General features: G+C 40.7%; 1 protein-coding gene across 3 annotated transcripts in view; it reads left to right on the top strand.

Annotated features, from left to right (window-relative positions):
• Positions 1 to 27010, top strand: part of LOC134351524 (small integral membrane protein 29-like) — a 123033-nt gene that overhangs the window by 54162 nt on the left and 41861 nt on the right. For all 3 annotated transcript variants that reach the window (XM_063057788.1, XM_063057789.1, XM_063057790.1), the window contains exons 2-3: positions 20795 to 21145; positions 21242 to 21267. In XM_063057788.1, the coding sequence (XP_062913858.1) occupies positions 21032 to 21145; positions 21242 to 21267 (140 nt within the window). In that variant the 5' untranslated portion in view covers positions 20795 to 21031. The remainder of the gene's footprint in view (positions 1 to 20794; positions 21146 to 21241; positions 21268 to 27010) is intronic.

The raw sequence follows: 27010 nt of genomic DNA, 5'->3' as shown, positions 1-27010 counted from the left end.
CGGTACACAAGGGCAAAGGAGAACAAAATAATTGTTACTCCAGATCTAGAGTTTAAAAAATACAGCAGTGTTACTTGCAAGATTAAAGTGTTTGTGTTTCTCACTAATTGTCATCTTAAACTGCAAATTACTCAACTTTCCTATCTTAGATAAATATAAATTAACTCCACTTACAATCAAGTAGATGGTTTTATCTATCCCCGTTGCTATCCACCACTTATACTTTGAATTCAAGAGAGATGTCCAAGATACTGAACAAGTTCCTTACCTGACTATTATCTTCCATTGTGAAAAACAGCTGCCAATACAGTAATATAAAACTGATACTCCGCATGTCAATTCTTAGGTCCAGGAGACATCTGTTGCTGTCCAAAAGGGCTGGAAAGACTCATTTACATACAGAACAAACTGATTTCCTAGCCAGTATGTACTAACCCTTTAGTCAGACTACAATTAAAGTTCTTGAGGTTACCAGTCTGAAAATTGAGTTGATTGGTGCAAAGAAATGTTGCACTGGTTTAAAAACAATTATTTTAAAGCCTAGTAAAACTGATTTTTAGCAAGCTCAGATGATGCATTTTTGCACATGGAATTAATTTTCAAATTAATCTTTGAAGTGGAGCCTACAGATCAATAGCAAAACTAAATATTCTACTTTAATATAGGACATCAATGTGCTAGTTGTATTTAAAGAATGTGCAGTGAAGCATTGTGGGTACAGCAATCCTGTAGTGTTATTTTACAAGAGTAATTTGTAACTGAAATATAGCGTCATTTTTCCCCCACTGATGAATATATCTTTTTTATAGCTGAAGTAGTAACACACTATAACTTAATAGTGGTAAGAAAACCCAGCATGCCATGAAGCAATGGATTCATATTCTCTCTGGTTCCTCACATAGTTCCTGCAGTCAGCTGCACTGTGTAATGGTTTGAGAGGCACAGAAAAATCCATGGTCCACGTTATGGGCAAAAAAACCAAGGAGATAATATAGTAAAAAAAAAAGTCAATAAAAACCTGAATATTATTTGCTAAAAGAATATGGACTAAAGATATACTTGAGAATGGGGATGTGCTATTAGTGTGAAGTTGGGTGGGTTGGGAAGAAGGCCAGAGATCACAGGCCCAGTCAGCACCTAAGATTAAGGATGGTGATAATGTTAAGGTGCTGGTGGGTTAGTAGGGCATGGTGTGTGGGGGTGGGGAGGCTGGAGAAGTCACCAATCATGCAAGTGTTCATATGTCTGTGAGTGGATGTACAGTCAGAAAATGAAAATTGGGTTCTCTATAAAGGACCTCAGGGATCATTGGAAGAGACAGGTTACCAGTTCTGAGGCTCAAGGAGGATTGTTAGGTGGATGGGAGGTTTGGATTTGGGTGAGTCAAGGAGCTGGCATGAATAAGGGATGGATGAGTTAAAGTGCAGCCTGTTGAATAAAAGAAAGCGGACAAAAGATGGTTCACACGCATGCAGCCCCACACTACCTCCCCAACACCCGCCCAAGGGGTCCTCAACCCATCAGAAGGACTGGACAGTGGCTTCAGGAAAGGGCAGAGGCGGCGGCATCTGCTTCATGATAAATTAATTGTGCTGTCTGAATGTAACATTCTTGTCTCGCTCACGTTCTCCCAACCTGGAACAACTAATGATTAAGTGGCAACTATTTTACTTACCTGGAGAGTTCTCCGCCATGATCTTGACTTCAGTTTATATACCGCCAAAGGCGGATGTCAAGCTAACAGTCAAGGTATTAAGTGCCATGATGAACAAACAAGAAATGGCCTACCCTAACACCTTTCATATCCTTGCCAGGGACTTTAATCAGGCTCTCTGGAAGAAATCTCTGCCCAGTACATCACCTACAGCACCAGAGGACCCAACACACTCAACCAGTGCTACACCACCATCAAGAATGCCTGCTGTCCCATCCCTTGACTGCATTTCAGGAAATCTGACCATTTGGCTGTCTTCCTCTTGCCTACATACAGGCAAAGATTGAAGAGCAAGGCACCAAAGGGGTGATCACAGGCAGGAGAGCAGCTATTGGACTGCTTAGTTCAAAGACCCATCAGAGGACCTAAATTCATTGACTCTATTGTGATTATTCTATTATAGATTTATTGAGTATTCCCACAAGAAAATCTCAGAGTTGTATATGGTGACATGTATGTACTTTGATAATAAATTTACTTTGTCATGGACTTCATAAAGACATGCATGGGCGAATGTGTCCACACAAAATAATTCGGATTTTCCCAACCAGCAGCACTGGCATGAGCCGAGAGCTCCACAATCTGCTGAAGGCTAGATTGGTGGTGTTTAGGACTGGCAAATGAGGAAAACACAAGATGATCTCCAGATGGCCATCTTACATGCAAAGAGACAGTTCCAGACCAACCTTGAATCATAGAACTCTTGACAACAGTGGTGGGCTTGAATGCTTTCTTCTCCTACAAAGTAAAAATAAGCAAGCAATATATGTGACAACAAGATTTCACTCCCGGATGAGCTCAATGCATTTTACGCTCACTTTGAATGTCAGAAATGGAGGTACCTTTGCAAACACCCACAATCACCAACAACCCCGTGATTTCAGTCTCAGAAACTGACATGAGAGCGTACTTCAGGAAAGTGAATCCACTGAAAGCATCTGCCCCAGATGGTATACCTGTCTGAATACTGAAGGCCTGTGCTAATCAACAGGCTGGTGTTTATAGACATCTTCAACCTCTCGCTTCGGCAGTCTGCGGTATCCACCTTCTCCAAGCACAGAATCAATTATAGTATCTAAGAAAAATGTGGCAACATGCCTCAGTGACTATTGTCCAATAGCACTTGCATCTTGATGGAGTGCTTTCAGAAGTTGGTCACGAAGCACATCAACTCCTGCCCGAGGAATGACTTGGATCAGTTCCAACTTGCCTACTGTTACAACAGGTGAACAGCTGATGTTATTTTATTGGTGTTTTACTCAGTTCAGGAACACCAGGACAATGAAGAGGCACATGTCAGGATGCTCCTCATTCAACACTGTCATCCACTTGAAACTCATCACTAAGCTCCAAGATCTGGGCCTCAGTACCTTCCTGCACAACTGGATCTTCAATTTCTTCGCTAGCAGTCCGCAGTCAGTTTGGATTGGCAACCGCATCTCCTCCACAGTCACTATCAGCAAAGGTGCCCCCTGCTGTACTCACTTTATATGTATGATTCTGTGTCTAGCTACAACTCCAGTGTCAAAGTTCAAAGTAATATTTATTATGGAAGTACATAGATGTCACCATATATAAACCTAAGATTCATTTTCTTGTGGGCATACTCAATAAATCGAATAGCTGTAATAGAATCAACGAAAGGCCACCCCAACAGGGCGGATAACCAGTGTGCAAAAGACAAAACGCAAATACAAAAATAAATAAATAAACAAACAAACAAACAAGCAAGCAATAAATATCAAGAACTTGAGCTGAAGTCCTTGAAAATCAGTCCATAACTTGTGGAAACAGTTTAGTGTTGGGGCAAGTGAAGTTACCCCTCTAGTTCAGGAACCTGATGATTCGAGGATAATAACTGTTATTGAAGCTGGTGGTGTGAGTTCTGAGGCTCCTGTACCATCTTTCTGAAGGCAGTCGCGAGAAGAGAGCATGCTGTGGGTGGCGGGGTTCCTTGATGATGGATGCTGCTTTACTGCAACCATACTACGTGCAGATTCGCTCAGTGGTGGTCAATATATTTAAGTTTGCTGTTGTAAAACTGAATCAAAGTTGTAATGACTGGTGCTGCTGAAGCCCAGTGACCATTTGTGGATGGTAAACAAAACTAAAATTATCGTATTAATCGGCTTTTTCTTGGATACAATCAGTGGCTTGTAACTTCCCTTTCGGGGTTGCGCTATTGATCCGCCTGTACAACATGGCATTTTTGCGGCGTGAACTGAAGTCTGGAAGGTGCAAGGTAGTGGCAGCGTGGTGTGTACAGGCTGAACCGAGGTGGCTTGCCCGAGAATTTCAGTGGGGAATGAGCCAATGTTTGGTCATTACTTGGAGCCGGTTCAAGGCGGCAGATCTGAGGTGAGCTGAGCTGAGGAAGACAGAGATGAGACAGCGGGGCCTGTGCCCGAGAGTGGGGAATGAGGTAATGATTGGCTGTTGCTGGAGCAGAGGATGTAAGTGCATTATGGAAAAAGCACAACAGCACCTCTACTTCCTTAGGAGTTTGCACAAATTTGGCATGACATCTGAAACTTTGACAAACTTCTATACATATGTGGTGGAGAATATATTGACTGGCTGCATCAGTCTGGTCTGGAAACACCAATGCCCTTGAATGGAAAATCCTATAAAAAGTAGTGGATACAGCCACTGCTATCGCAGGTAAAGCCCTGCCCACTACTGAGCCCATCTGTGTGGAGCTTTGCTGCATGAAAGCAGCATCCAGTGTCTTGCTCTTCTCTCCTCTACCATCAGGCTTTTAAACCAAAGGGGATAACTTCACTCAACTTCATTTGCCCATCATTGAAGTGTTCCCACAACCTATAGACCTTACTTTCAAGGACTCTTCATCTCATGTTCTCTATAGTTATTGCTCGCTTCCTTGCTTGTTTGTTTGTTTATTTGTTTATTTATTTACTTATGATTTCTTTCTTTTCATATTTGCATAGTTGTCTTTTGCACACAGGTTGAATGCTTGAGGTGGTGTAGGCTTTCTTTGATTCTATTATTATTATTGGGATTTATACAGTATACCCACAAGAAAATGAATCTCAGTTGTATATGGTGACATATATGTAAATAAACAAATAAAATAAACAAATTTATTTGTTAATAAATTTACTGTTAACTTTTCATAAAGGTACCTATCTAAATCATTTAGCAAACTTGTTTGATGATTAGCTGGCTTTTAAGACTACAAAAGTTCAAAATTCAGTCTTCAAACCTGTCAGAGGGATAGCTTGAGTGTGGTAAGTAGGTGGCTAAAAATTAAATATTGCAAAGAAATATTTGTATTTCATTAAAGTAATGTGTTACTTAATAGACCACATTTCAGATTTTAAAAAGTCCAATCTCTTCTGAAGAAGTGCAAAGATTAAGGATCAGAAACACAGTTTTTGGCCACAGAAGCTGTGTGCAGCAGACAAGAGATAAATCAAACTGATGTGCCTTCTAAATCGGAGGAATTCCAGCATTGCTATCAGCTCTGAGCTCACAGTACCACTGGAACCCCCATACACCCCTCTACGGCCTGGTGAAGCCTTGTCAGAAGTGGTCTTCATGGTAGGGTCGCTGATAAAAAGCCTTCCTCCAAGAGACTCACCTACACAGAAAAACACAAGGACTGAGGTGCTAAACAATGGCAGCAACTGCTCTGGACTGACAAGTCAAAATTTTAATCTTTTGGCTCAAGCAGGAGGCAGTTTGTCTGTAAAATAGCAGTAGAGCACTACATGGATGATTATCTACAACCAACAGTGAAGCACAGTGGAGGTGCCCTGCAGGTTTGGGGCTACATTTCTGCAAAGGGAATTGGTGATCTGGTCAGAATTAATGGAATCCTTAATGTTGAAAAGTACAAGCATATTCTCATCCAGCACGCAATATCATCAGTGAGGTATTTGATCGGTCCCAACTTAAATCTGCAGCAGGACAATACACTGACCACAAGCATATGGTCAAGGTCTTAATATTACTATCTTCAGTGAAAAGAATAACGAGGAGTTCTCCAAAAGGTTATGGCCTCCACAGAGCCCTGATCTCAACATTATTGAGGCTGTCTGGGACTACCTGCAGAGACAGAAGCAAGCGAGACAGCCAAAGTCTGCAGAAGAACTGTGGCAAGTTCTCCAAGATGCTTGGAATATCTTGCCAGCTGATTCACGTTTTCATATATATAAAATACTTAAAATAATTATATAAGTAGAGGTCGATAATTTTTGATTAGTAAGGGCTTCAAAAGTTCTGGGGAGAAGGCAGGAGAATGAGATTGAGAGGGATAATAAATCAGCCATGATGGCAGACTCAATGGGATGAACTCTGCCCCTATGTCTTGTGGTCTTATCAATAGTCAGAATAATTATAATCATCCACGATTTTGGTACAGTGTTGGGATACCATAAACTCAGTGATGATAAGCTGCAGCTGTCTCTTCAGGCTTTTCATTTTGAATGCCTCTGCTTTTACACCATCTTGCATGCTGGCCCTCAGTCTGATTCTTGTAGATACCAGTCCTTTCTCCTACTTTTGCTGTCTCTTTTGAACTTGCAAAATCATTTCCTCTGACTTTCCCTTTTTGGATGGCCTCCAGGACTTTCTACTCCGCCACAACTGCTTTTACTCTGCCTTGCCACACCCTTGCTCCAGTGTACTGGCTGAAAGTGTATAGTTGCATTCCTTTTGTGACATTCCTTGTTGAATCTTCAAAGCTTAGCAACTGCTTCCATATTGCAATGCAGTCCTTTCATAAAGTATCCAACACAATCTGTGCTTGATTCAGTCAGTCCGTGCTGAAAAGTTGTAAGTCTTAGGGAAACTGAGCTTTCACAAAATTCTTGTAACTTTCTCTGGTCAGTTTCTTCTGTGCAAGATCCAGTTATTATAATCTTGCTACAGCTCTTCATACTGAACTGTTGTGGATTGTTGTGCTGTCGTGCTCCTGAAATTTCTTTAAGCTTGCTCTCCTGCACTGTTCAGACAAATTCTGAGCTGCTTTCTGTCGAGGTTTGTGAATAGTCCTGTTGTTCCAAAGGAGTCAAATCAATATCAAAGTTATTCCTTTGAATCCAACTATTCACCATGGACCTTCTTCCATTGGCTCATGATTTGGATTAACTTTCCCTGTAGAACACCCTTTGGGTCATTCTCATATTCTAAGCTCTACCTCTCTTGGTTATTCCGCTATTGACACTTAAACATTTTTTGCACCACTTTCTGTTTTGTGCTTGTTATATTTACTTTATTATTACCATGTCAGCTTTACATGAACAAAGAACTTCATTCCACCATGGTGTATATGACAATAATCTAGTCTAGTCTTAACCTTGGCCTTACTGTCTAACCAATTTCTTACAAAATGCAAATCTGTCTCTCAGCCTCACTGCTGTCTTCATAAACACAGAACACTGGAACAGGCTGTCCAGCCCACAATATTGTGCTGAACCAGTTAAATCAGAAATCAAATGGCTAACTAAACTAATCTTTCCTGCCTATGTAATGTCATATCCTTCCACTTTCCTCACATTCATGTGCCAATCTAAATGTTTCTGCCTCTATAACCACCCTAGGCAGCGCATTCCAGGCACCCGTCACACTCAGAGTTAAAAAAATGCTTGCCCCTCCCATCTCCTTTGAAATTACCCTCTCATCATAAATGCATGCCCTCTGGAATTAGACATTTCAATCCTTGGAAAAAGATATTGTCTGTTTACTCTCATAATCTTATAAACCTCTATCAGATCTCCCCCTAGCTCCACCACTCCAGAGAAAACACCTCAAGCTTGTCCAACCTCTCATTATAAGCACATGTCCTCTGTTCCAGGCAACATCATTCCTGATGAAGGGTCCCGTCCGGAAACGTCGACTGGTTACTCTTTTCCATAGATTCTGCCTACCTGTCGAGTTCCTCCAGCATTTTGTGTGTGGAACATCCTGGTAAATGTCTCTTGCACCCTCTCCGAAGCCTTGACATCCTTCCTGTAATGGGGTGACCAGAACTGTATAAAATACTCCAGACAACATACATCAAAGTTGCTGGTGAACGCAGCAGGCCAAGCAGCATCTATAGGAAGAGGCGCAGTCGACGTTTCAGGCCGAGACCCTTCGTCAGGACTAACTGAAAGAAGAGTGAGTAAGGGATTGTTGTTTGCGTTAAAATACTCCAGATATGGTCTAACTAAAGTTTTATAAATCTGCAACATAACGTCTTGACTTTTGAACTCAATGCCTCAAGTACTAAAAGCAAGCATGCCATATACGTTCTGGCAAGCGATCATTGTAACCAATAGTCTTTTACTTCCCTTTGCACTTGCAGATAATTTGATTTGTTAGGATTGAGCTGAGGTGAGGCAACGGGCCCGTTATCGAGAGCGAGGGTGTTGGGGCCCGAGGTGAGGAGTGGACTGGTTCAGCTTGCTGCCCCACAACATTACTTGGCTCTGTGCTGAACTAAAGGTTTGGGGACATTCTGCTCTGTGGACTTCAGTTCATAACACTACTTGCTTGCACTTATTGTTTGCCTGATCTGTTTTTTTACTCTGCACATTGGGTATTCAATGGCTTTTGTTTGAGTTTTGTGTTTCTTTGTTTTGTGGCTGCCTGTTAGATGAATCTCAGGGTTTTATAATGTATTCATACTTCGATAATAAATGTACTTTGAACTTTGACCTTGTGGAATGCCTTACTAGAATCCATGTAGACAATAACCTCAGCTCTACTTCATCAGTCACTCTCATCACCTCTTCAAAAAACTCAATAAAGTTAGTAAGACATGACTAGCCCTGCAGAAGGCCATGCTGGCTCTCCCTAATTAAGCCACATGTTTTCCAAATGCTCATAAATCCTATCTCTAAGAATTCTCTCCTGTAAACTTCCCTATCACTGCCGTGAGATTCACCGGTCTGTAGTTTCCAGGATTATCTCTGGTTCAGTTTTTGAATATTGCAACAACATTAGCTGCTCGCCAGTCCTGTGGGATCTCACCTGTGGCTAGAGAGGACACAGAGATACTGGTCAAGGCCCCAGCTATCTCCTCACTTGGCTCTCTCAAAAGCCTGGGCTATATCCCATCAGGCCCTAGGGACTTATCCAGCTTAATGCTCCTTAAGACACCCAACGGTAAACCCTCCCTTAGCTTGAAATGCCCTAGGATATCAATATGCTGAGCAATGATTTCCCTATCCTCCATGTACCCTTGGTTAATACAATTGTAAAGTATTCGAGGACCTCGCACACATCCTCTGCCTCCAAGCAAAAGTTAACCCCTCCCCTGTCCTTGACCCTTTCCCTTGCTATCCCTTTGCTCCTGATGTGTACATACAGAATGCCTTGGGATTTGTTTTAATCCTATTTTCCAAGGACTTTTTAAGGCCCCTCTTGGCTTTCCTAATTCTCTTCAGTTCTTTTCTGTCTGCGTAACAATCCTCAAGGGCTCTGTTTGATTCTAGCTTCCTAAGCGTTATGTACTGTTCCATTTTCTTCTTAACGAAATTCATCATCTCTCTTGATATCCAAGGTGTTTTTTTTTACCTTGCCATCCTTGTCTTTTCTTCTGACTGGAATATACCTGTCCTCTACTCTGTGCAATTGGTCTTTAAACACCCTGCACATGTCAAATTTGGACTTTTCCCAAAATCAATTGTCCCAGTTAATTCTCCCTAGTTCCTGCCTAACATTCCCTTCCTCTTGTTGTACCATCTACATGTTGATTTAAGAAGTACTCCTGGATGGATCTAAACATTCTGCCCCATCTTAACTTCTTCCACTGAGAAAGTCACAGTTTATATCAGGAAAGTTGAAGTCTCCCATGACAACAACACCCTTGTTTTCACATCTTTCCTTAATCTGCCTACGTATCATTTCCTCAATGTCTCGGTGGCTATTGGGGGGTCTGTAGTACAATTCTATCAATCCCATCCCTCCTATTTTTGTGTTTTACCCATACAGACACAGTGGATGAGCCCTCCATTATGTCCTCTCTGAGTGCAGCTATGATACTGTCCCTGATTAGTGGTGCAACTCTTCCACCTCTCTATCTTTTCTAAAACTTGAAATCCCTGGGTCATTCCTGTCACTCTCACAACCAGGTCTCTGTAATGGCCATAACATCGTATTTCTGTGTAACTGTCCATTATCTAAGTTCATCATCTTTGCCCATAATACTCCGAGCATTAAAATACACACACTTCAAGCTATCCATCCCATTGTACCTATTACTTTGCTCCCGACTATTTTTACTGGTCCTGACATCTACCTTCCTCTCCACTTTCTGACCTAGTGCTCTGGTTCTCATCCCTCTACCAAACTAGTTCAAATCCCCCTGAGTAGCACTAGTAATCCTCGCAGCCAGGATTTTGGTTCCCCTCCAGTTCAGGTGCAACCTATCCCTCTTGTATAGGTCACTCCTTCCCCAGAAAACATTCCAATAACCCAAGAACCTGAAACCCTGCCCCTTGCACCAGTTCCTCAGCCACTCATTCGTCTGTACTATCATCCTATTCCTGCCCTGACTAGGAGGTTCTGCTGTTCAGTCTTCTTCCCAACTCCCTATACTCACTGCACAGGACCTCTTTCTTTCTACCTATGTCTTTAGTACCAATGTGCACCATGGTCTCTGGTTGCTCACCGTCCCCCTTGATAATATTCTACAGCTGCAATGAGACTTCCTGGACCCGGAAGGCATCACACCATCCTGGCGTCTCTTTCACAACCACAGAATCTCCTGACCATCCCCCTAGCTATCATCTCCTATCACTGTCACTCTGGCTGACTTTACCCTTCCCTGCTGAGTCTCACAGCCAGTCAGAGTGCCATTGGGATTGCTTCCCTCACCCCCACCCACCCCACAGTACCCAAAAGGATATACTTGTTGCTAAAGGGAAACCCTGCACTGACTGCTTACTCCCCTTCTCCTGTCTACATTGCCTATCTGGTCTACGTTCTGGGTGTGACCACCTCAGAAGAAGTTATACTTATGAGGTTTTCAGTCCCCTGGATGGCTCTGAGTACATTCAGCTCAGTTCCTTGACCTTGTCAGTCAGGAGCTGAATTTAGGTGAATTTCCGGCAGATGTGGTCATCAGGAAGACCATTAAGTACTCTGTAATCCCATATCTGGACAATTCTGATTTGATGGAGACAGATGTGAAAGCACAGAGGAACATCTGGAAAAATTTCTGAAATGCCCGTTCGCTGCTGTTGTTACTGCGCGATCAAGAATCTTCGGGAGGGAAGGCCTCAAAATCCCCGGCTTTGCCTGCTGTTGGCAACCGAGATTGAGGTCGAATCGTTTGGATAGAGATGGCGCTCGGTACTCTGTGTCGGAGAGCTGATTGGAGGCTCAAAGTTTTTGGACGACTCAGAGTCGGACTGTGGTTGGACATGGCAGGGAGAGTTTTTCTTCCTTCTCCCGTCTGCGTGAGATGTGGGACACTTGAGAGACTTTGAACTTTTTACTGTGCTCATGGACTGTTCTTCATCAAGTTATGGTATTGTTGCACTGTTGTAACTATATGTTATAATTATGTGGTTTTGTTAGTTTTTTCAATCTTGGTCTGTCCTGTGTTTTGTGATATCACACCAGAGGAAATATTGTATCATTTCTTAATGCATGCATTACTAAATGACGGTAAAAGAGGACTGCGTGTCTTTATAATCTAATCTTACAGGAGGAGCATTTTACTGCCTTAACTACCATCCTGCCTACACTTGTACCTTAGGATGTAACTTATTAAACTTAAGTCATACAATTAAGTAAATGATTCCAAATTACTCAGCAGTCTTGGCTTCTGCATGTTCTTGCTGAAGCCTGGTGACCCAAAACCTCCCACTCTAACCCTGGCCCACTCCAACAATGGCCACTCCTACAATAGCCGCTCAGCCTAAATTTAACTTCCTCTTATTGGCCCTTGATAAGTTACTAATAACCCAAGCAATCTCCTCCTCTGCAGACAATTCTCAACAGACCCTGCTTGGTTCAAAACCATCTTTTAAACTTTTTATAGGTGTTTCTGCAATCAATTCCACCTTTCCCTTTGTATCAGAGCCTTTGTATCGGTGCAATGTCTAGATTTCTTGTTGATTGACAGTAAAAGGTACATGTACCTGTCCTTACTATCACTTGCCTGAAAGTTCAGAATACAAACCAATGACTCTTCAGCGTTCTCTTTCTCTGTCTGAAGGTATATCTTTTGTAAATTTTACTTGCATTCATTACAAACCTACTTCTGCAGGTATTACCTAGTCATTCATATCTTCCTGTTCACCACATCTATTTGTTAAATCAAGTCAAAGAACATTTATTATCAAAGAATGTATAAATTATACACATTGAGATTTGTTTGCTTACAGGCAGCCACAAAGCAAGAAACCCAAAGAACCCAATTTTAAAGTAGTTGCATACGACAGCATTCCGAAGTCCTTGGACCTGCGCCCTGAGTAGTAGTAGCCAGAGTAGTAATAGGCCCAAGCCTCAATCTCAAGTTCATCATATTAGTGGGGCAAAAGCACGGCGAAACTCACAGAGATGGCAGCCAATAAAGAGAGGAATGAACATCGAGGGAGAGTGAACAAAATCAGCCCAGCCTTTACCTCCACACTCGGGCTTTCCAGTCTATCTGGGCTGGCATTTAAATTTACCAAGCCCCGCTCTAGGACCCTGGCCCTGGCACAGTGACGCACTCGGACTGCACAGCCTGAAATGTAACATAACTTGCCTTTCCGCTCCTTAGTTTGCATCATCAGCATGCTTCTGCCAAAGATCTGTTAACACCCCTCCACCCCCCTTGAAGATATTGTATTTAATCACTCCCTTGTCAGATCGACTGTTATCTAATTATATTTGCGATAGAGCCAGCGCATCACCAGATCCATTGAACATTATGCATTATTCTTCACTACCTCCATTTTATTCAAATCCTATTACAGACTAGTTCCTTATTTCTATTTCCAGCAGCAGGATTTCATTTGGCTTCAAAGAGCTGTAGAAATATTATGGACAGATGAACAATTCTATTCTGTACACTTAGACTTTCTAGGACTTGGATCAATGCCCTAAATGAGATTAGTGAACTCAGTACAGCAATCAGAGTGTATTTTATGATTGTGCCATTGAGGGGTTTTAAATTCAACTTTTATACCTATTGAATTCAGTCAGGAAGTTTTCATCCTGCCAAATCAGTCTAAAATGAAGCCAACATGTGAAGTTGATAGAAAGATGTGTAATACATAAAATTGCAACAGGATACCAAGGAGGTTCCATTTATACTCCACTCTATAAGAAGGGAGGGAAGCAAGTGACTGGAAATTATAGGCCAGTTAGTCTGACTTCACTGGTTGATAAGATGTTAGAGACCATTATTAACAATAAGGTTTCAAGGTAATTCAAGGCACATGAAACATTAGGCTGAAGACATGGTTTCTTTAAGACAGGGGTTGCCAATCTTTTTTTTTACGCATGGAGCCTTACTTACCATTAACAGAGGGGTCCAAGGACACCAGGTGAGGAACCCCTGCTTTAAGAGTAAACCCTGCATGACAAATCAGTTGGAATTCTTTGAGGAAGTAACAAGTAGGGTGGACAAGGGAAAGTCAGTGGATGTTGTTACTTGAATTTTCATATGGCCTTTGATAAGGTGCAGCACTTGATGCTATTATTGTTTTCTCTGCGAGGAAGGGGGATATGAGTTTGATATTATTGTCACTGTTCTTTTCCGCAAGGGAGGGGAGTTGTGGGTTTGATGTTATTGTCGCTGTTTTTTGCAAGGAAGGGGGTAGGGGTTTGGGATTTTTGATGTTCCAGCTACCATTTTCCATGTAGGGTATCTGTTAGTTTTATTGTGTGAGGGGGTGGGGGGGTGGGGGGGGGTTTGCAAGTTTTGTTTCTGTTTCTTTTTCGTCCCAGGAGTGGGGAAATTGATGTCTTTTCTTTCAACAATTTCCATGCTTTTTCTGTATTTCTTTGCTATCTGGAGAAGACAAATATCAGAGTTGTACTCTGCATACATACTTTGACAATAAATTGAACCTTTGAAAGAATAATACCAGAGGGCACACCTCAAAATAGAAAGACGTACTCGTCGTCATGGCTATCCCTCAAGGTCAAGGATGGTGGTTTTCATTCTGAAAAAGTGGCCCACAGAGTGAAGACGCCTGTGCGTGTATTTGTTTAACGTGTACTTGATGTTGCACTCCAAGAAGCACACGATACTTCACAAATCAACCAACTGATTCCAATGGCATGGAAACCACGACGATTGGAGCTGATGGATTTGTTGCAGCCTTCATCCACCTTCACAGCTGTTGAGTTCGAGGTAACTTCATCTGCCTATTCCACCGTTGAGGTCTTGATTGGATTGTTCTTTGTCAGGGACCTCACCCTCGACCTTACCGCCATGGGTGACCCTACCAGGAGCACAGCTCCAGACGGCATTGCTCTCGGGATTACAGGACCACACAAGCTTCTCCATCACAACAAGGTGACAATCCATGGAGAAGGATGTACTACATTTAGAGCAGAAATGTGAAGGAATTTCTTGAGCTAGAGGGTGGTGAATCTGTGGAATCCATTGCCACACGTGGCTGAGGAACCCATTGTATTGCAGGAAAGATATTTGCATGGATAGAAGATTGGCTGATTGGCAGAAGGAAAAGAGTGGGAATAAAGAAATCCTTTTCAGATTGCTGCAGGTGTCTTGTGGTGCTCCGCAGGGGTTAATGTTGGAACCATCACTTTTCACATTAGATGTTAATTATCTGGATGATGGAATTAATAGCTTTGTGGCCTTTGTAGCTTAGTGGATAGTACAAAGATAGGTGGAGGAGCAAGCATGAGAAAGCAGGGAATTTGTGGATGTACTTGTACAGATTAGAAGCGTCGGTAAAGAAGTGGCAGATAGAATAGAGTGTGTGACTGCTATTTGGTAGAAGGAATAAAGGCATAGACAGTTTTCCAAACAAGAAGCAAATTCAGAAATCAGAGGTGCAGAGGGACTTGTGAATCCTCGTGCAGCATTCCCTAAGTTTGATTGCAGGTTGAGTTGGAATGCAAGTGCAATATTAACATTTATTTTGAGAGGACACAGTATAAAAATAAGAATGTAATGGTAATGATTTATAAGGCATTGATCAGAACACATTTGAAGTTTGTGAGCAGGTTTGGGCCTCCTTTCTAAAGAAGGAAGTGCTGGGATCGGAGAGAGTCCAGAGGAGGTTTACAAGAAAAATCCTGGAAATGAAAGGGATAGTGTATGAGGGGCATTTGCTGGCCCTGGGCTTGTACTCACTGGAGTTTAGAAGAATGAGGAGGGATCCCTCATTCCTTGATAGTGTTACAGAAACTGTTGGAGCTCGTGATGTGCAGTTTGGAATTTGATCGGATGATCCAGCACTCTGCTGTGTCCAGAGAGGACCGAGAGCACGAGCTGCCTCATGGAAAAGGCCAGAGACGGGGCACTGGGTCATAAACAGCTCCGTTTGGAAGTGCCGTGAAAGATTGAAGCATCGAGGTGAATGTGCCGGTCACTCTCCTCAGAGACCATGGGGTCGATGACAGTCAGTAGCCGGGTTGGCTGCGTTTGGACCTGGTGTGGCAATTGCTCTTCACTGAAGGACTGAGTTTGTGCAGCGACTCTCCTCGATGCTGATGGAAGGATGTTTTAGAAATACTGAGATTTATGTTATTATTGGGATGTACTTTATTTTAGTCTCCTTCAGTTTTCATTTTCTTTCTTGTTGCTGATAGGTGGTCTGTTACTTTTTGTGTGAGAGAAGAGTTGAGGATTCGGGGTCTGATGTTCTTGGTGTTTTTCTGTGTGGATAATCAGTTAGTGTTTCGTGTGTGAGAGAGGTTTGGAGGTGTTGATCCTATTGTCACTGTTCTTTTCTGTGAGGGTAGGGTTTGGGGTTTTGTTGTCACTTTTTTTAAATTTGTGAGGCAGGAGTAGGGGGTTTGGGGTTTTTGATGTTCCAGTTACTGTTTTCCATGTGGGCAATCTGTTAGTTTTTTGTGTGAGGAAGGGGTGGGGCTTTGGGGGTTTGCAAGGTCTATTTCCTTTTTTAATGCCAGGTGGGGTGGAGTTGATGTCTTTCAACAACCCCATGTTTTTTCAGTATTTAATGGCTATCTGAAGAAGTCAAATATCAGAGTTGTATTGCATATGCGTACTTTGACAATAAGATGAACCTTTGAACATTTTTGAACCTTTGAGAGTCTATGACCTGAGGGCACACCCTCAAAATGGAAGATAGTACATTTAGAACAGATGGGAAGGAATTTCTTTAGCCAGAGGGTGGTGCTTCTGTGGATGTCACTGCCACAGATGGCTGTGAAGACCAAGTCATTGGGTATACTTGAAGCAGAGGTTGATGTATTCTTCATTAGTAAGTGTGTCCAAGGTTATGGGGAGAAGGCAGAAGAATGATGTTGAGAGGGAAAATTGATCATGGAGCAGATTTGATGAGCTGGAAGGCCTAATTCTGCTTCTATGTCTCGTGGTCTAATACTGTAATGAAGTACAGCTGAATCTGATTAAAGAGGTTCAATAAACATGCAACCAAGAGGGAAAATGTGACTCTTTGATACTAAGAATTCCCATGTCCTATGTCACAAACAGTATTTGCATTCATCTCCTTAAAGTAGGTAATTTTGCATTTCCTTTTGACCATCTAATGCTGTGGTCAACTTCCCTACTTCTATAACCTTCAGAATGAATGATTCTGTTCTCTTGCTGGATCCCGCCCCGCATTCCTCTTTTCAAATCAGAGGTCACCAAGTCTCTACAGCTTGTGAAGGCTCTGTGCTAGACTCTGTTCATGCATGACCCTCTTCTATATTGGCTATGGGTACCTGAGTGCCTCAAAATTTCTTTAATGGGCAGTTCTTTTAACATCAAACAATCTGTCATTTAAAACCTATTACCTGATCTTATGTTTTTCTATATAGTCCTAGCCTTGGTCTCTTTGTCACCAGCCAAGTTGGCCTTGTAAAGTGGACTTTTCTTCCCAAAACTTTCTGCCTTTCCTTCTCTCTCTTTAAAAATACAAGTTTTCAACCAAGCATTTCACTATCCGAATATTTCTTTGTTGACTATATAGTACATGTCTTTCAAAATAATTCTGAATTATCTTGGGATATATTTCCCCATTCAATGCCAACGCCCAACTTCGGATCCCAAGGTGGAACGTCACAACAGGCTATGAAAAGTTGAGAGAAATTGTCACCCAATGAGCAAAATGTTTTCAATTTGAATTTGCTCATGCCGCTGCCCAGTAACATTCAATGGCATCACCATGACTGAAACCCCCCTATCGATATCCGTATTCAGAAACTGAACTGGTGTAGCCATGCACACTGATGTGGCAACAAAAAGCAGGTTAGAGGCTAGGACTCCTGACCAAGTAACTCACTCCCTAACTCCCCAAAGTCTATCCATCACCTACAAGGCTCAAGTCTGGAGTGTGAAAAAGCTCAACAGCATGCAGTATGTAGTAGCCCACCTAACTGGCACCTCCTCCCCAACCATTCATTCACTCCACCAGTAATGCACAGTAGCAGGTCATTGTATCATCTACTGCACTGCAGTCACTCGCCAAGATTCCTTGGACAGCACCTGCAAGCTTATCACCTCTACCAAGAGAAGCAAAAGCAAGGGACACTAGCTTGAAGTTGTCCTCCAAGTGCCGTGCCATTCCCGACTTGGAAATGTATACAACAGGAATTCTGCAAATGCTGGAAATTCAAGCAACATACATCAAAGTTGCTGGTGAATGCAGCAGGCCAAGCAGCATCTATAGGAAGAGGCGCAGTCGACGTTTCAGGCCGAGACCCTTCGTCAGGACCCAGGAAATGTATAGCTGTTCTTTCACCATCACTGGGTCAAGTTGCTGAAACTCTCTTTACCTAATAGCATTATGGATATATCCACATCTCCAGGACTGCAGAGGTTCAGGAAGAAAGCTCATCACCAAGAATTAACTGCTGGGTCAGCCTACAAAGTCCGCCTTCCTTGAAATGAACATTTGTTTTTAAAGCAAGATCTAATCATTCTTCTGTGATCAGGGCATATATCTCCACTGTGCAGAGGTGCAAGAATTCCAGCAAGGATGTTAAAATATGTGTAGAATTAAAAATCAGGTGTGAAGTTACAAACAGCTACTCATTGCTGTCCTAGTTACAGCGTTTAATTTACATTTCCTCATTGACAAACTGTGACATTTTTCCCTTCTTTTACTGAAAGTCAAAAGTGAGGGATTTGCATTGAAGATTTTTGCTCCAATTTATCTGCATATGACAGAGTTAGAGAACATGCATCCTGCTGATGTGAATGAATGCCATACTTAAGTTTGCTAACAACGACGTTGTCATTGGCCAAATCGAGTGATGAATCAACATATAGGAGGGAGATTGCCACAACAACAACCTCTCACTCAATGTCAGCAAGACCAAGCAGCTGATTATTGATTTCAGGAGGAGGAAACCAGAGGGCCATGAGCCAGTCCTCATCAGAGGTGGAGAGGGTCAGTAACTTATATCATTTCAGAGGACTTGTCCTGGGCCCAGTACATAAATACAATTACAATGAAAGCATGGCAGCACCTCTACTTCTTTAGGAGTTTGTGGAGATTCGGCATGACAGCTAAATTCTTGACATACTTCTATAGATTTGTAGTGGAGAGTATATTGATTGGGTACATCACAACCTGGTATGGAAACACCAATGCCCTTGAACGGAAAATGCTACAAAAAGTAGTGGATACGGTAAAGCTCTCCTAACCATTGAGTCGGTACAGAAGAACAGTATACTTCATCAGGGACCTCCACCACCCAGGATATTCTGTCTTCTCGCTGATGCCATCAGGAAGAATGTACAGGAGCCTCAGGAGTCACACCACCAGGTTCCAGAACAGTTATTACCCCTCGACCATCAGGCTATTGAACCAAAGTGGATAACTGCACTTAGCATCACTTGCCCCATCACTGAAATATTCCCACAACATATGGACTCACTTTCAGTAATCCTTCATCTCATATTCTTGATATCTATATATCCACCTATCTATTATTGCTGTTATTTTTCCCTCTTTCTTTTGCATTTGCACAGTTCATTGTCTTTTGCACACTAGTTGTCCGCCCTGTTGATGCAATCTTTCATTAATTCTATTATGGTTATTAGATTTATTGAGTTATGCCCATAAGAAAATGGATCTTAGGATGGTATATGGTGACATACATACACTTCAATAATAAATTAACTTTGAACTTTAAACTCATGCAAAAGTTCCTGGCACGTCATGTTGAAATGGGCACATTATGGAAAGTCCTTTTCAAATTTAATTTGTGCAAAAAATAAATGTTATGTTCTCATTTTTTTGCTTATTTGTCTGTTCGTCTTGGTGTTCATTATCTGCAGGCTACCCCGATTCAAAATTCCCCAAAGGAGCGACCTGTAACACGCCAATCATATATTAACTGAATCTTTAACATTTTACCTACATTTGTATCAATTCTCCCAGATTCTATAATTTAATTACACAGCAGCTCTTTACAGTAGCCAATTAACCTTCGTATTCACATCTTTGGAATGTGGGGAAAACCCAAATTAAACGGAGGGTGTGCAAACTCCACACAGATACTGCTGGACGTCAAGATCAAAGTCAGGTTGCTGGAAGTCACTATAAGGCAGCAGCTCTGCCAGTAGTTACTTGCATCATGCTGTGAAAAACATTTTTCCTGCTTTCAAAATGCTACCTAAAAAATACCTGCTGCTGACAAAGTATAGGTCATGCACCTAATATCTCCTAATGTAGCAATTGTCAGGTTTTACCTGATAGTTATCCTGTTAAAAGTTAATTGTACTGTTTTACAAGCTTATTAACTGAACAAAAGGATTAAGGCGACTTCATTTTAAGGATCTAGAGCTAAGCGATTGTCATTTTTGTTACCACTGCTAGGAGGATGAGGAAAGATCCCTTTGTTCTAAGAGTTTTCACAATGACTGCACTTTGGTAAAGCAAGTTACTGAGGTCTTTATTCTCTGGAACGTAGAAGGTTGAGGGGGGACTTGATAGAGGTACTGTATTTAAAATTATGAGGGGGATAGATGGAGTTGACGTAGATAGGCTTTTTCCATTGAGAGTGGGGGAGATTCAAACAAGAGGACATGAGTTGAGAGTTAAAGGGCAAAAGTTTAGGGGTAACATGAGGGGAAACTTCTTTACTCAGAGAGTGGTAGCTGTGTGGAACGAGCTTCCAGCAGAAGTGGTTGAGGCAGGTTTGATGTTGTTGTTTAAAGTTAAATTGGATAGATATATGGACAGGAAAGGAATGGAGGGTTATGGGCTGAGTGCAGGTCGGTGGGACTAGGTGAGAGTAAGAGTTCGGCACGGACTAGAAGGGCCGAGATGGCCTGTTTCCGTGCTGTAATTGTTATATGGTTATATGGTTATTAAACTTGATGGAATGGGGGATAGTTGTGGTGTTTAAAAAAAAAATACTGACCATTTTATTGAAGAGCTCCTTAGATTCCCTTTTTGTTTGATCGAAGTAAGCTGCAGACAGTTGTAAACTTAGCTCCTTCATGGGCACTAGCCTTCATAGTTTCCAGGACATCTTCCAGGAGCGATGCCTCAAAGAGGCAGCATCAATCATTAAGGACTCCCATCACCCAGGACATGTCCTCTTCTCATTGCTACCTCAGGAAGGAGGTACAGGAGCCTAAATGCAGAGCTTCCTCCCCTTTGCCACCCAATTTCTGAATGGACGTTGAACCCACGAGCACTACCTCACTTTTTTATTTTTATTTTATTTTTGCATTACATAATTTAACATATACATATATTTACTGTAATTCACAGTTTTTCTCTGTTAGGTACTGCATTGTACTGCTGCCTGCCACAAAGACAACAAATTTCATGACATATGCTGGTGATATTAAACCTGATTCTGATCATCTAATACTGAAGTTCGTTGTGGTATTTCAAAACTTTGCAAAGAACGTTGACATCCTTTGTAATTCGGCCTTGCTTAAAGATTTTATAAAATCTATGTTTTACGTATCTCAAACTGATTCTATCTATCTTTCACTTCTAGGTGCTTTATGGTACTTATTGACCAGAACATCAGTGAATCATGGTTGCTTCAGGATCTGCGTGATTTTTGTCTCGATGTCAATCCGATGACAAATGCTTCCATACAAAAAGCAACAAGTAGTCACTATGAAAATATTGCAGCACTCAATTTGGAGAAAAACTTTCAGAACCACCACCTATCAAGCACGAGTATAAAAGGAATTTTGCGTTCAACAGATGAGCAAGAAGAAAGGGTGTCATGCCCAATCAAACAGCCAGCACAATCCCCGACAGTAATCATAGTATATCAGTCCTTGGTTTTATGCTGATCCCTGTCACACTTTTGGCTGCTATTGGCATTGCGATTGTAGTGGTAAATTTTAAAGATTTTCTAAAATATATTATTTCTGCAGCAATTGATAGATGTTTTGATTTGCACTTTTAATATCTGTGTACTTTTTTCTGCTAGGTAAGGTATATTCGAAAGCGACACAGGTAAGGATATTTTTGATGGAGAATTTAGAAAATAAATTTGCTAACTTGTAAGTGATTGATTAAAAAAACGAAGTGACACATTTGGCACTATGCATGGCAGAATTTATTTTTGGGTTGGAGTGAATGTTCTTAACCTACAAGCAATGTTTTCAAAATGGTTTATCATGTGGAAGATTAAATTCTCTTGAAATAACTTTTTGTAAAATTCCACAAATGGAAATGCTCTAGGATGCTGGAGTTGGAAACATGTTTTGTTTTGATCTTGCTGACTTTCGTATTTATTCGTAGATCTTTTCATTGAGTTTGTAGAAGGTGAGAAAGATGGAAGCTTTAAATAGATCAGTGTGTTACAGGGAGCCTGTGATTACCACAAGTAGGAAGTAGAGGGAGTCAAGAGCCCAGTGCAGTGCTGACAGCAGCTCCTGCCAGCACTTCCTTCCTGCAGGATATGAGGAACTCTGATTTCCTGATGAAAAGTGCAGTTGATTCATCAAAGACCAAGTTACTGCTTCTTTTAAATGTAAAACCTGTGGAAAATTTTTGATAGCGATCAATTTAAATTTAAATGGAAGAGCAGTGATTATTAGGAGATTCTTAAAAAAAATAGCATTGAGCAAATCGAGTAATATTTTTCTTTAAAGTAAGGTGTTTGTTTAATTAAAGGGTAAGCTAATTTTCAATCTTCATATCTATATTTTTGTAGATTTACTTTGTTATGGCTTCTTTTGGGCACGTTTTCATGTTCCTGTCTAATAATTCTATGGCCATGATTTCCCTATGAATGAAATAGGAAATATCTCATCAGCAATTGGAGACATATGAGTCATTACATTGCACAAAGGAGAAGGCATGGCCTGCAATATTCATTTAGGATGTGAAGCATCCTGTTATTAACTAAACTGTTTATACAACTGTCAAAAGATGTGAAACAGCCTACTATCCCAAACCAATTTAAATGTTCGAGGCCTTTTTAGGTCTATATTTAGATCTATAGCCAAGAAATACTGTAGTTCTCCTCAGAAGTTTTCTGCTAACTAAGTTAATTTACTAAATAGTTCAACTTATAAAATTTGACTAGATTTGTATGAGTTTTATTATATGAAATTCAGCTGAAAGTCAGTTTCTGAGGTAAAAATTTGCAGTTCTATCTTAACTCTTTCTTATTTTCTATCCTTTTTCCCTATTGTTTCCATGCATTTTTCCCCCAGCTAGTAAGGCAGGACAAATTTCACGATATATTCCATGACTGCAGTCGGTGCAGCAGATGTTTGGAAGCTGTACTCCTAAAGGAAAATTCTACTAATTGGTGTATCTACTGAAAAAATATATTTTAAAAAAACTATCTAGTGAGGTCAACTGTTCTGACAAAAAGGGTCCTACTGTTCATGATGTAGGCTGTAAAATGAAAATTCTGAAGTATCAAAATTTTGGAAGTTCAAAAATAAATGGAAAATGTATTTAGTGTACTGAAACCAGCATTCCAGTAACCATATATTATTTTTTAAAAGTTTCCATTGAACTCAAACTTTTGGTTACTGAAGTCAGTTGTTTTTAAGAGTATGTATATGGTTATAGATTGAGCTATTGTACTTGCGATTAACTGAGATGCAAATGATGATGGCCCCAAAGTAACATAAAGTCTGACTCCTTTGTGCTATAAATTCTATCAGCACATGTCTGCTAGGTGTTTATGCTCCACAAGAGCGTCTTTTCACTTTAATTATTCCTTTCTAACCTGCTGCAGATCCCTTGTATTCTCCTCTCCCACATGCATGTCAAGGTTCCCCAGATGTTACCCACTTGAAATGGGTTCTATATTTTCACTACAGTATAAAATCAAAAACCTTCCTAATATTTTTACATTTTATCTGTTATCTCTACTTTCACTTCGTTAATTCTCATTTATGGTCTTATAGTCTTTATAAGAACCTGTTTTGGGTCTTTTAATCTTTTCCAGTGTACAGAGCTCCAGCTTGATTAACCTTTCATTTTAATTTCATCATCTCCTTTCTGATAGCACCCTTTTATAAATTTCTGTCTTTTTTTAACATCTTTTTTTGTGACATAGAGACATAGTACTCTTAAGGGTAATCTATTCTGCTGTCAGTACTCTATCTCTTCATGTCCTATCAAGGGTGAGGTAGCATCTTAGCTGAAGGTCTATTAAAGTCTGTGTGTACCACATTGACTGGAATGCACCAGCCTGTAATTTCTTGGAGATGCTTTAATTCTTGAAACCCTCCTTATCCTGTTTTCTTAAAATATCTACAAACCCCATTTCCAGAAAAGTTGGGATATTTTCCAAAATGCAATAAAAACAAAAATCTGTGATATGTTAATTCACGTGAACCTTTATTTAACTGACAAAAGTACAAAGAAAAGATTTTCAATAGTTTTACTGACCAACTTAATTGTATTTTGTAAATATACACAAATTTAGAATTTGATGGCTGCAACACACTCAACAAAAGTTGGGACAGAGTTAAAATAAGATTGAAAAGTGCACAGAAAAATCATGCTACTGTGATAATTATAGCCACCTGGGCTCGGGAGTACTTCGGAAAACCATTGTCACTCAACACAGTCCGTCGCTGCATCCAGAAATGCAACTTGAAACTGTATTACGCAAGGAGGAAGCCATACATCAACTCTATGCAGAAACACCGGCGAGTTCTCTGGGCCTGAGCTCATCTCAGATGGACCGAAAGACTGTGGAACTGTGTGCTGTGCTCAGATGAGTCCACATTTCAGCTAGTTTTCGGAAAAAACGGGCAGAGTTCTCCGTGCCAAAGATGAAAACGATCATCCAGATTGTTATCAGCGAAAGGTGCAAAAGCCAGCATCTGTGATGGTATGGGGGTGCATCAGTGCCCACGGCATGGGTGAGTTGCATGTATGTGAAGGTACCATTGACTCTGAGGCATATATTAGGATTTTAGAGAGACATATGTTGCCATCAAGGCAACGTCTCTTCCCGGGACGTCCATGCTTATTTCAGCAGGACAACGCCAGACCACATTCTGCACGGGCTACAACAGCGTGGCTTTGTAGACACAGAGTGTGTGTGCTTGACTGGCCTGCTGCCAGTCCAGATCTATCTCCTATTGAAAATGTACGGTGCATCATGAAGAGGAGAATCAGACAACGGAGACCACGGACTGTTGAGCAGCTGAAGCCTTATATCAAGCAAGAATGGACAAAATTTCCAATTGCAAATCTACTACAATTAGTATCCTCAGTTCCAAAATGAATAAAAAGTGTTATTAAAAGGAAAGGTGATGTAACACAATGGTAAACATGCCTCTGTCCCAACTTTTGTTGAGTGTGTTGCAGCCATCAAATTCTAAATTTGTGTATATTTACAAAATACAATCAAGTTGGTCAGTAAAACTATTGAAAATCTTTTCTTTGTACTTTTGTCAGTTAAATAAAGGTTCACGTGAATTAACATATCACAGATTTTTGTTTTTATTGCATTTTGGAAAATATCCCAACTTTTCTGGAAATGGGGTTTGTATATGGATGGAAATATTGAATTTATTTTTATATTATTATTATGTTTTGTCCATTATGCATGGCATGTAATGAAGTATGCTTCAGTGATGCAATTATATGAGATTAATTGAGGATGTACAGTGAACCATAATTTGAATTGTGATGATCTCAACCTTGTATTTGATTTGCAGTTAAAGAAGGAAAGTAAGAGATTTAATGTTTCAGTAGTGGACAAATTTCTCCATGAAACACAGTGTTGAAGTATTTAATTAGAATCCAAATATGCAGTCTTTTAATTCCATACTCTTTGATAGCGTAGTGGAATCTTGACAATTGATTTCTATTTTGAGGTATACTACAAAACTGGTGAAGAAATACTGCCTTAAATGTCACAATTCACAGTGCAAAAAATACACTGAACTCTAAATGTTAAATGTAGATGTGCAGACAATTGTTCCAGTTCAGCTACAGCTATGAATTTATGGCTGAACATGGAAAAGAAATGCAAACCTTTCAAAAAATCACACAATTGTTTCTAATCATTTCCCATGGCATGTTTATATTCCAGAGCCACTGGAAGGCTTCCCTGGTGGCAGAGCTGATTTGAGTGGTACCATATTGACAAAGAAGGCAGTTAATTCCTTGTGCAGACATAGCTAATGTTAGTTGCGGTAGGCATACGGTATTGTTCTTGCCATTATCTGTTAGGGAAGAAAATCTAACATTGTTAGTAACTAACAGTGATCCTCTTTCAGAAACGCGTCTTATTAAATCTCACCTTCTCGACCCCTTTGTAGAAGTGGAAATCCATAAAGATACTGCTTAAGTGCAAGACATTTAGAACTTCCAGAAGATATTTGATTAGATTCCACTTGCAAAGCTACCAGATGAGGCTAAAACTACAAGCAAACATGATAATATTTAGGCTGTTTATTTTTGGGGGCACTAAAGATTCTATTTATGGATGACATGATTCAGATGTTCCATGAAAATTGGCCAAGTTTGCAAACAAATGAAGCTAACTCACGTCAAGTTTATTGTCATTTAACTATATACATGCATATTGTCAAATGAGACAACGTTTCTGTGAACCAGGGTGTAAAGCACAATAGTACACATAACACACATATAACACACATAATTTATGAAAGTAAGGATAAAAACTCCAGATGAATTACTCATAAATAAGGTAAAGTGCATAAATTAAATATTGTAAGGTAGAGAACAGATTTACAAAAAAAGGGTGTGTATAAAGGGCCCGCAGGATCACTGGGGACCTGAGTCACTTCAACCTCAAACTGTTCCAGCTGTTACCATCTGAAAAAAGGTGCTTTTAAAAGGCATTAAAGCCAGGACCAACAGGCTCAGGGACAGCTTGTTCCTCCAGGCCATCAGACTGATTAATTCACACTGATACAATTGTATTTCTATGCTATATTTATTGTCTTGTTGTACATACTATTTATTACAAATTACTATAAATTGCACATTTAGACGGAGACGTAACATAAAGATATTTACTCCTCATGTATGTGAAGGATGTAAGTAATAAAGTCAATTCAATTCAATTCATTCAATAATCAGCGACACTTCAAATGTGATGTGGCAGGAGTTCATAAGCCTACTGGCCTGAGGGAAGAAACTGTTTCTTATCCTGACCATTCTTGTTTTTATACATCATAGTCTCCAACCTGATGGTAGAAAATCAAAGGGAATACTGGATGCAAACACGAAATCTGCAGACGCTGGAAATTCAAACAACACACATAAAAAATGCTGGTGAACGCAGCCGGCCAGGCAGCATCTATAGGAAGAGATACAGTCGACGTTTCAAGCCAAGACCCTTCGTCAGGACTAACCTGACAGAGGGTCTGGGCCCGAAACGTCGACTGTACCCCTTCCTATGGAATACTGGATGGATGTTTGGGTGGGATCCTTGATAATACAAAGGGCCCTGTGTACTCAGCACTCCTGACGAACGTGTCCGATGGATGGAAGGAAGACCTCAATGATCCTCTCAACTATTCTCACAGTTCTTTGCAGGGACTTCTGGTCCAATGCTTGGCTGCTCCCATATCAGATGGAGGTGCAGCTCTAATCAAAGATGGTGGGAATTTCCAAACTGAGTTGGACAAAATGCATAGGTAGAATGCAAGGTGGGTTATTTTGAAGAAAGATTACATGCATTAGACATTTAGACGGAGACGTAACATAAAGATTTTTACTCCTCATTTATGTGAAGCATGTA

Source organism: Mobula hypostoma, chromosome 9, assembly GCF_963921235.1.
Source record: "Mobula hypostoma chromosome 9, sMobHyp1.1, whole genome shotgun sequence".
Taxonomy (NCBI): domain Eukaryota; kingdom Metazoa; phylum Chordata; class Chondrichthyes; order Myliobatiformes; family Myliobatidae; genus Mobula; species Mobula hypostoma.
Note: the sequence above shows the minus strand (reverse complement) of the source record. Positions and strands in the feature narration are given on the sequence as shown.